General features: G+C 41.8%; 1 protein-coding gene across 5 annotated transcripts in view; it reads right to left on the bottom strand.

Moving 5' to 3' along the window:
* Window positions 1-580: 580 nt before the first annotated feature.
* LOC132480792 (zinc finger protein 160-like) overlaps window positions 581-10800 on the bottom strand; it is a 138481-nt gene continuing 128261 nt past the window's right edge. For 4 of the 5 annotated variants that reach the window (XM_060085247.1, XM_060085246.1, XM_060085248.1 and 1 more), the window contains one exon: window positions 581-2906. In XM_060085247.1, coding sequence (XP_059941230.1) covers window positions 1498-2906 — 1409 coding nt within the window. In that variant the 3' untranslated portion in view covers window positions 581-1497. Of the gene's footprint in view, window positions 2907-4060; window positions 4373-10800 lie in introns of those variants that run through there. The other variant, XR_009530687.1, reaches the window with a different exon arrangement.

Below are 10800 nucleotides of genomic sequence, written 5' to 3'. Positions count from 1 at the left end.
TTGATCTTCAAGTACAGTCCTCAGGACACATATTGCTTTGTGTGGTTTCTCTCAAAAATGTGTACTCTGAAGCTTAGTGCACTGTGAGGCCTGGAGAAAGCCTCTATTCATACATTTCCATAGCTTCTCTTCAATATGGACTTTCTGCAATTGCCAAGTACTTGAATTCAAGGTAAAGGTTTTGCCTCAACCAGTGCATTTGGGAGGTATGGTGCCAGTATGTTCTTATCTTGTGACTTCTGGGTAAGATCCTTGCCACATACATTACATTTCTGTGGGTTTTACTCAGGATAAATATTCTGATATCTAGCGATGAGTGAGCAATAGTTTAACTTTTGACATATTTGTTGCATTTTAAAACATGAAGTAGGGCTTCCCTGGTGGCGCAGTGGTTGAGAGTCCGCCTGCCGATGCAGGGGATACGGGTTCGTGCCCCGGTCTGGGAAGATCCCACATGCCGCGGAGAGGCTGGGCCCGTGAGCCATGGCCGCTGGGCCTGTGCGTCCGGAGCCTGTGCTCTGCAATGGGGGAGGCCACAACAGTGAGAGGCCCGCGTACAGCAAAAAAAAAAAAAAAAAAAACATGAAGTATTTGGTGATCACTGAGTTTAAGGCACAATCTAAAAGCATTCAAAATTTAGTACATTTGTAATGTTCTGAAAAGTGCGGATTACCTGAATATTGGTGAGATGTGAGCTGTGAGAATAGGTTTTTCACATTCATGGCACTGGTGAGGAATCTTCCTAGATTGAATTCATTTTCTAAAGGCCTGAATATACTAAATACATTTATCTGGTTTCTATCCAGTATGAATTTTCTCATGAAGCCTAAGATGTGAGGGCCTCCTAAAGCACTGCCACCTTCGTTGTATTTTTTTAAAAGATTTATTTATTATTTATGGTATGTTGGGTCTTAGTTGCAGCACGCAGGATCCTCGTTGAGGCATGCAGGATCTTTCACTGTAGTGCACAGGCTTCTCTCTAGTTGTGGCGTGTGGGTTTTCTCTTCTCTAGTTGTAGCGCACAGGCTCCAGGGTGCATGGGCTCTGTAGTTGTGGCGTGTGGGTTCCAGAGCACATGGGCTCTAGTTGAGACACGCAAGCTCAGTAGTTGTGGAGCGCAGGCTTAGTAGTGCCGCGGCACGTGGGATCTTAGTTCTCCAACCAGGGATCGAACCCATGTCCCCTGCCTTGTAAGGCAGATTCTTTACCACTGGACCACCAAGGAAGTCCCCTTCATTATATTTTTAAGTGCTCTAACCAGTATGGATCCTCTGATGGTAAGTTTGGCTTGAAAGCACACTGAAGGCTTTGCCACACTCACTATATTTGTAAGGTTTCTCTCTAGTATGAATTCTCTGATGGTAAGTGAGGCTCAATGCACAAAAGCTTTGCCACACTGATATTTGTATGATTTCTCCATAGTATAAATTCTCTGAACAACGGTTAGGTGTGAATTTTGAAGGCCTTCACACATATATCACACTTACATAGTTCCTCTCAGGTATGGGTTTTCTGATGTGTAGCGAGGGTTGAGACCTGAGTAAAGGCTTTCCCACACTCAAAACATTTGAAAGGTTTCTCTATATGTACTCTCCGATGACTTGTAAGGTGTGAATTTCGACTGAAGAACTTGCCACACTCATTACATTTGAAAGGTTTCTCTCCGGTATGAATTCTCCAATGAAGTCGAAGATGTGATTTTTGACTAAAGACCTTTCCACACTCATCACATTTGTAAGGTTTCTCACCAGTATGAATTCTCTGATGACTTAAAAGGACTGCCTTCTCACTAAAGGCCTTGCCACACTCACTGCATTTGTAAGGTTTCTCTCCAGTATGAAATCTCTTATGACTTATGAAATGTGAATGGTGACTAAAGAGCTTCCCACACTCATTACATTTATAAGGTTTCTCTCCAGTATGAATCCTCCGATGACCAGCAAGGTGTGCATTTCGGCTAAAGACTTTGCCACAAATATCACATCTATATAATTTCTTTCCTGTATGAATTCTCTGATGTCTACTGAGGTTTGAGCTGTCAGTAAAGGTTTTACCACACTCATTACACTGGTAACTTCTCTTTCCAGCATGAATATTCCGATGACGTACAAGATATGAATTTTGACCAAAGATTTTACCACATACATCACATTTATATAAGTTTGCTCCTGGGTGGATTATCTGATGTCTGGCAAGGGTGGAGCCATTGTTAAAGGTTTTGCCACACTCATTACATTTGTAACATTTCTCCCCAGGATGAGTTTTCCGATGACGTGCAAGCTGTGAACTTCGACCAAAGAATTTGTCACATATGTCACATTTATGTAATTTCTCTCCTGTGTGGATGGTCTGATGTTTAATGAGGTGTGAGCCCTTAAGAAAGGCTTTCCCACACTCATTACATTTGCAAGGTCTTTCCCTGTGTGCTTTAAGGTTTTGTGTCATCACTGAAGGATGCACAGAATCATTCCCATATATGTTAGAAATATTGGTTTGGACACTAGGAGGAATTTTCTGAAGTGGTGAAAATGAGAAACTATTGTTGATAGACCTCTCAACTACATCACATTCAGAAATTATCCCATCAGTCTGAAATATCTGCAGTTTATCCTGAAAGTTTAATCCAAGCCTATTTCCACAGGGCTTGATTCCTACACCCCCTCTACCATGTTGATCTCTTCCATCAGTGAGATTTTTGTTGCAGATTACAGGCATCCCTTTGTAATTTCTTTCATCATCTCTCCACTGACACTCAAAGTCATACATATTTTTCTGAATTTCCCAGAGGTGAAAATGTTTGATTTTACAGCTTTCAGGTCTTCCCAACATCGGTGTTTGGAATACTCCTCCTTTATCACTGTTCATTTGGGGTTGTAATTGCTTGATCACATGTATAGGGGAGATATCTACAAGATATAAAGAACCATAGGTATCCCATTCACAATAATTCAAAGATATATGTCTCATGTTGAATATATGATATTACAACAAATGTAATACTTATACCAAAGGTAAGTATGAAATGCCCCAACCATGACCTTAAATTTTTGGACACACTAAAGGAATAGAATTCTTTACTTAAGAAAGCGTGATAACATAATTCCAAATATACTTTAAGGTAGCCTGGTTTTAAACACCATATGACAAAAACACTCACACTGGACAAACTTATGTCAGCTCTCAAAGAAAGAGTATTTTTCTACTATCACCTCTAAGAACAGACCAACCAACAGCAAACATACTGTCTCATAATTGAGGAGAAAAATATACTACTGATGTATTCTGCATGCTTACTGTACATAAATACATTTTTAAAAATAGACAATGTAGGGCTTCCCTGGTGGCACAGTGGTTGAGAGTCCGCCTGCCGATGCAGGGGACACGGGTTCGTGCCCCAGTCCAGGAAGATCCCACATGCCGCAAAGCGGCTGGGCCCGTGAGCCATGGCCGTTGAGCCTGCGCGTCCGGAGCCTGTGCTCCGCAACGGGAGAGACCACAACAGTGAGAGGCCCGTGTACCGCAAAAAAAAAAAAAAAAAAGAAAAAGAAAAGAAGACAATGTATTGTACCGGGAAATAATCCAAAACAAAACTTATCCAATTAATAAGATAATTGGCTGTTTAGAACTGTAAAACAAATATAACAGAGAAAATGAAGAATTTGATAAAACAATTTTTAAGAAACAATATATTTTTCTAAATCTTTGCTATAGAAATGTGTACCCAAAAAGAAAAGGCATTTTACATTAACAAGTAGTACGTGTCAGTTGTATTGCATAATACATGCTAAAAGACCATCATCTGCAAATGACATTTATAAATTAAGACATAAAATATTCTCCAGTTATCTAATGGCCAGTAACAGAACAATCCCTACCTATGCAGTATCCTTAATTATCTGGTTTAATGGCTCCAAAATACTAGAAACAAAAAGTGAGCACTTTGTATATTTATTGCCTAGGGTCAGACACAATGCTGTTGGAAAAAAATGCAAATGAAAACTATATAAGATATAATGCAGATGAAGTCATATCATAAAGAACATGAATTTTATTAGCAGAAATCAGAAGGAAAAACCAGGAAAAAGCCATCTAAAGACGAATGAGTTTCTTCTGTACATACATGCAGTTACAAAGAAACTGAATCAACCCTCCAGTAGAATAGGGGACCATAATTTTCAAAAGTTAAGTTGCCTTAAATCTGAGTTCTCCTGCTAAGTCTGATTAACCTCTCTATCGAAAATTTTATTCTGTTTCTTCTTCCACACATGTTCATCTCAAGATTGAGGAGTACCAAAGAAAAGGGGGGATTGAAACTGAACAGGAATCTGCAGGGCCTTCCTGGTTACAAAAGCCTTTCTGAGTCTCCCATTTCCTGTTTGTAAAAAAAAAAAAAAAAAAAAAAAAAAAGGCTTTAGTCTCCTAGACCATTCCTGAGTTCAAAAAGTCAGATTCAAGCAGTTACTAATTAGGGGATTGAGAGAATACAGAAACAAAGGAAAAGCAAGTCCAATTTAATCACTTCCATGATTGGTAGCTTAAATTGGTACTTTGATTTATGAACCCAAACTGTGGCTTCAACCAGTTACCCCAAGAGGACTTAAAAATTGATGACACCACAGGGTCAACTGAGAATTGAAATTCTTAACCAGTCAAATTTGGCTCTAAGTAAATAATAAAATGCCTGAACTATTGCTTTTCCTGTCTCCTAGAAGGAAGTTATGGGATCACAAGACTCTGATTTAGGAACTGTTTTGCAGGAACATACAGAATAATCAGAAAGGAAGCCACAACTCGATTCTCAAAAGTCTGCAGCTGAGATCTTATAGGAAAGCTGGGATTACAGACACTCCCCTCCCCTCCCCTCTCTCCCTTACCCTTTAAAAATCTTACACCCTGGGGCTTCCCTGGTGGCGCAGTGGTTGAGAGTCTGCCTGCTAATGCAGGGGACACAGGTTCGAGCCCTGGTCTGGGAGGATCCCACATGCCACGGAGCAACTAGGCCCATGAGCCACAACTACTGAGCCTGCGCGTCTGGAGCCTGTGCTCCGCAACAAGAGAGGCCGCGATAGTGAGAGGCCCGCGCACCGCGATGAAGAGTGGTCCCCGCTTGCCACAACTAGAGAAAGCCCTCACACAGAAACTAAGACCCAACACAGCAAAAATAAATAAATTAATTAATTAAAAAAAAAAAATCTTACACCCTGGCCAGCCAGGAAGATGGATGTGAGACAAGGCCAGGTCTCCCAAGTTTCTGGCTGGCACCTCCTCAACTAATACACATTTCTCTGCTTCTAACTCCAATGAGGAATGGGCATATGAATTTGGATTCAACATCATGTGTGACGTATGTTCTTTATTAGGAAAAGGTAGAAGACGATGCTGAAAAATATCCTGCAATAGAGCAGTTACACAGAGCTCTCATCATACTCCATGGTGAAAGAATGACAGCTTTTCCTTTAAGATCAGGAACAAGACAAGGATACCTGCTCGCAATATTTCTAAAAGCATATTACTGGAAGTCCCAGGAAGAACACAGAGGCAGAAAATTGGGTAACAGATATCCCAATAGCAAAAGGGAGTGAAATCATCTCTGTATACAACTGACATGATCTAATATGTAGAAAACCATGAATATTCTGCAGAAAAAACCTGCTAAAATTTTCAGAGCTCTAAAAAATGAGAAGCTATAAAATCAACATGCAAAATTCAGTTAGGTTCATAAACATTAAAAATGAACAACCAAAAAAGAAAATGAGAAAATATTCCAGTTACAAGACAGTCAAAAAAAAAAAAAGTTAGATGCAACGTTATACAAGAAGGTAAAGATATATATATATTGCAAACTAAAGACTGCTGAAAATTTTAGAAAAGACAAAAATAAATGCAAAGACATCCCAAACTCATAGATTGGAAGTCAATACTGTCATGATGTCAATACTACCCAAAGTGATCATTATATTCAAATCATTCCCTAGTGAAATCCCAGTAGTGTTCTCCTGAAGAAAGAGATAAATCCATCCTGTGATTCATACGGAGGCTCAGGAGAAAGCAAATAGCAAAAACAATGTTGAAAAGAACAAACTTGTTGTATCACACTTCTTTATTTCAAAACTTATTCCAGGGGCTTCCCTGGTGGCGCAGTGGTTGAGAGTCCGCCTGCCGATGCAGGGGACACGGGTTCGTGCCCCGGTCCGGGAAGATCCCACATGCCGCGGAGCGATTAGGCCCGTGAGCCATGGCCGCTGAGCCTAAGCGTCCGGAACCTGTGCTCCGCAACGGGAGAGGCCATAACAGTGAGAGGCCCGCGTACCGCAAAAAACAAACAAACAAACAAACAAAAACTTATTCCACAGATACACTAATCAAAACAGTGTGGTACTGGCATACAGACAGACTGCTGGAATAGAACAGAGACTTCCAAAAAAAACCTCTTGTGGGATAGCGGGTAAGATGGCAGAGGAGGACCCTAAGTTCCCCCTCCTTTCACAAGCACACCAAAATCACAACTGACTGAAGAGCAACCGCTGAACTAGAACCTACCAGAAAAGATCTTCAACAGCTAATGAAGGAACCACGACTGGATAGATGAAGGGGCGATTGGCCATATAATCACATCGCACGCCCCCTGGGTGGGCAGCCCACCGACTGGAGAACAATTATAGTACAGAGGGTCTCCCATAGAAGCGAGAGTTCTGAGCTCCACGTGAGGCAGCGCCACCCAGGGGTCCAGCCCAGGAAGCAGAGTCCTCAGAGCATCTGGCTTAGAAGGCCAGCGGGACTTGACTGCAGCTCCACAGGACTGGGGGAAATGGAGACTTCACTCTTAAAGGGCGCACAAAAGAACTCACATGCACTGGGACAAAGGGCCAAAGCAGTAATATCATAGGAGCATGGACCAGAGCTCCCTGCTGGCCTTAGAGGATCTCCAGGGGAGGCAGGAGGCAAGTGTAGCGTGGTCAGAAGACATGGACACTGGTGGTGGACGCATCAGGGAGCATTCATCTGCATGAGCTCTCCTGGAGGCTGACGTCTGGGCACCAATACCCGGCCCCATCCAAAACCCTGCAGGCTCCAGTGCTGTGACCGCCCCCCCAGACCAAACAACACAACGGGCAGGGGCACAGTCCCACCCATTAGCAGACAGGCTGTCTAAAGACTTCTTGAGCCCCCAGCTACTTCCCATGCCCCTAGACACCAGAGGGCCCTACCCACCAGAGGCAAAGACCCAGCAACACCCACCAGTGAGCAGGCACCTGCCCCTCCCACAGGGAAGTCTGCACAAGCCTCTAGACCAGCTTCACTCACCAGGGGGCAGACACTAGAAGCAAGAAAACTATAGTCTCTGCAGCCTATAGACCAAGTCTGCAAACGCAGGCCACATACTACCTGGGGACCAGACAGCCCCTGGTCCATAGGTGACGAAAGGGGAGTGCACTGCCTGAATGCATAGGATGTCTCCTACAGAGGGCCACTTCTCCAAGGTTGAGAAATGTAACTAACCTACCACATACATAAAATACAAATGCAATTTAGACAAAATGAGGTGACAGAGGAATATGTTTCAGACAAAGGAACAAGACAGAAGCCCAGAAGAAGAACCAAGTGTCATGGAGACAGGCAAACTATTCAAGAAGGAGTTCAGAGTAATAATCGTAAAGATGACCAAAGAATTTGGTAGGAGAATGGATGCACAATGTGAGAAATGATAAGTTTTTAACAAAGACTTAGAATTTCTAAATAACAATGAAACAGAATTGAAGAATAAAATAACTGAAATGAAAAATACGAGGAATTAATAATAGACGAAATGAGGCAGAATAATGGACCAGTGAGCTGGAAAACAGAGTAGGGGAAATCACTGCCACCAAAGGGAAAAAAAGAAAAGAATAAAAAGAAATGAGACCAGTTTAAGACACCTCTGGGACAAGAGCAAGTATGCTAATATTCGCAATACAGGGTTCCCAGAAGAAGAGAGAAAGGGCTGAGAAAATATTTGAAGAGATATTAGCTGAAAACTTCTCTAACCTGGGAAAGGAAACACCAAGGCACATTCTGATTAAAACAACAAAAATTAAAGGTAAAGAGAGAAAATTACAAGCAACAAGGGAAGCAATAAAAAACATACAAGAGAACTCCCATAAGGCTATCACATGATTTTTCGTCAGAAACTGCAAGCCAGAAGGCACTGGTACAATATACTTAAAGTGATCAAAGAGAAAAACCTGCAACCAAGAGTAGTCAACCCAGCAAAGTTCTCCTTCAGATCGATGGAGAAATCAAAAGATTTATAGACAAGAAAAAGCTAAAAGAATTCAACACCACCAAACCAAATTTACAACAAATGCTAAAGGAACTTCTCTAGTGGGAAAAGACCACAAGACTCTCTTGACTACAAACAAGAAAATCACAAAATGGAAAAGCTCACTGGTAAAGGCAAACATACAATAAAGGTAGAAAATCATCCACACACAAAGCTAGTAGGTAGGTTAAAAAACAAAAGTAGTAAAACCATCTGTATCCACAATGAGCAGTTAAGGGATATACAAAACAACTGGATGTAAAATATAATACCAAAAACAGTAATCATGTGGAGAGGAGAGTACAAATGCAGGGTATCTAAAATGCATTTGAGATTAGCAACTTAAAACAAGCACATAAATATACGTACTAGTATACAAAAACCTCATGGTAAATGAGAAACAAAAATCTCTAATACATACAAAAAAGAAAAAGAAATCCAACCATAACACTAATGATACTCATCAAACCACAAGAAAAGAGAACAAAAGAAAGGGGGACAAAAAGACCTACAAAAACAAATCCAAAACAATTAACGAAATGGCAATAGAAACATACATGTCAATAATTATCTTAAATGTAAATGAACTAAATGCTGCAGCCAAAAGATACAGACTGGATGAATGGATACAAACATAGGACCTGTACATACGCTGCCTTCAGGAGACTCACTTCAGATGCAGAGACATATACAGACTGAAAGTGAAGGGATGGTAAAAAGTATTCCATGCAAACGTAAATAAAAAGGAAGATTGAGAAGCAACACTTATATCAGACAAAATAGACTTGAAAAAGAAAAAAGACTGTTAAAAGAGACAAAGGCGACCACAAGAAAATGATCACAGGATCAATCTATAAAGAGGACCTAACAATTCCAAATATATATCCACCCCAGCTAAGGAGCACCTCAATATATAAGGCAAATGTTAACAGACATAAAAGGAGAAATGGACAGCAACACAGTAATAGTGGGGGACTTTAACACCCACTTATATCAATGGGCAGATCATCCAGACAGAAAATCCATCAGGAAACACAGGCCTTAAATGACACATTAGAGCAGATGGACTTAATTGATATAGAGCATTCCACCTGAAAGCAGCAGAATACACATTCTTTTCAAGTGCATATGGGTCATTCTACAAGACAGACTACATGCTGGGTCACAAAGCAATCCTTGGTAAATGTAAGAAAACTGGAATCATATCAAGCATCTTTTCCAACCACAATGCTATTAGGCTAGAAATCAACTAAAAAAAAAAAAACCCCACAAAACCAAAAAAATAATATCTGCAAAAAACACAAAGATGTGGAAGCTAAAGAATATGCTACTACACAACCAGTGGATCACTGAAGAAATCAAAGAGGAAATTAAAAAAAAAACAAAACCCTAGAGACAAATGAAAATAAAAACAGTATGACCCAAAACCTATCGGACACAGTAAAAACAGTTCTAAGAATGAAGTTTATAGCAAAACAAGCTAAACTTAGGATTCAAGAACAATCTCAAATAAACAATCTCAAATAAACAACCTAACTTTATGCCTAAAGGAACTAGAAAAAGAACAAAACCCCAAAGAAAGATATAAAGATCAGAGCAGAAATAAATGAAATAGAGAACAAAAACAAAAAAAGATCTATGAAACTAAAACCTGGTTCTTTGAAAAGATAAAGAGCACTGATAGAGAAGTCTCGGAAAATAGCAGAGGAATAAGATGTGGAGATCACCTTCTTCCCCACAGATACATCAAAAACACATCTACATGTGGAACAACTCCTACAGAACACCTACTGAACACTGGCAGAAGACCTCAGACTTCCAAAAAAGGCAAGAAAATCTCCATGTAACTGGGTAGGGCAAAAGAAAAAAGGAAGAAAAAAAAATAGACAAAGGAATCAGGACAGGACTGACGCCTCTGCAAGGGCACTGTGAAGGAGGAAATGTTTCTGCACACTAGGAAGCACCCTCACTGGCAGAGACAAGGGAGAGCTTTGGAGACTCAGAGGAGAACGCAGCAACATGGGTGCGGAGAGCAAAGCAGAGAAAATCCCGCACAGAGGACTGGTGTCAACCAGCACTCCCCAGCCTGAGATGCTTGCCTGCCTGCTGGGGCGAGTGGGGGCTGGGTTCTGAGGCTCTGGCTTCAGAGGTCAGACCCCAGGGAGAGAGGATTGGGGGTTAGCTGTGAGAAGACAGCCTGAGGGAGTCCGGAAAGAAACCTGGGCCTGCCAGATAGACAAGGGACCATTGCTGCAGGGCGCACGAGGAGAGGGGCACACCCGCCCTAGGAGCTCCTTTCTCCACGCGCCCACAGACAGCAGGGCACAGCCTACACACGCTCTAGGGCCGGGTGAGAGCAGTGCCTGCTACTTGGACCCCAGAGGTGGGCGTGACGGCTACTGCCGCCACCAGTCCCGTGAGCAAAGCTCGGGTCCCTGCCCACACCTTCCCGGGAGCCAGTGCAGCCTGCCGCTGCCAACGGTACAGCGACCTGAGGCCAA

The sequence above is a fragment of the Mesoplodon densirostris genome, chromosome 19 (assembly GCF_025265405.1).
Source record: "Mesoplodon densirostris isolate mMesDen1 chromosome 19, mMesDen1 primary haplotype, whole genome shotgun sequence".
NCBI classification, from domain to species: Eukaryota; Metazoa; Chordata; class Mammalia; order Artiodactyla; family Ziphiidae; genus Mesoplodon; species Mesoplodon densirostris.
Note: the sequence above shows the minus strand (reverse complement) of the source record. Positions and strands in the feature narration are given on the sequence as shown.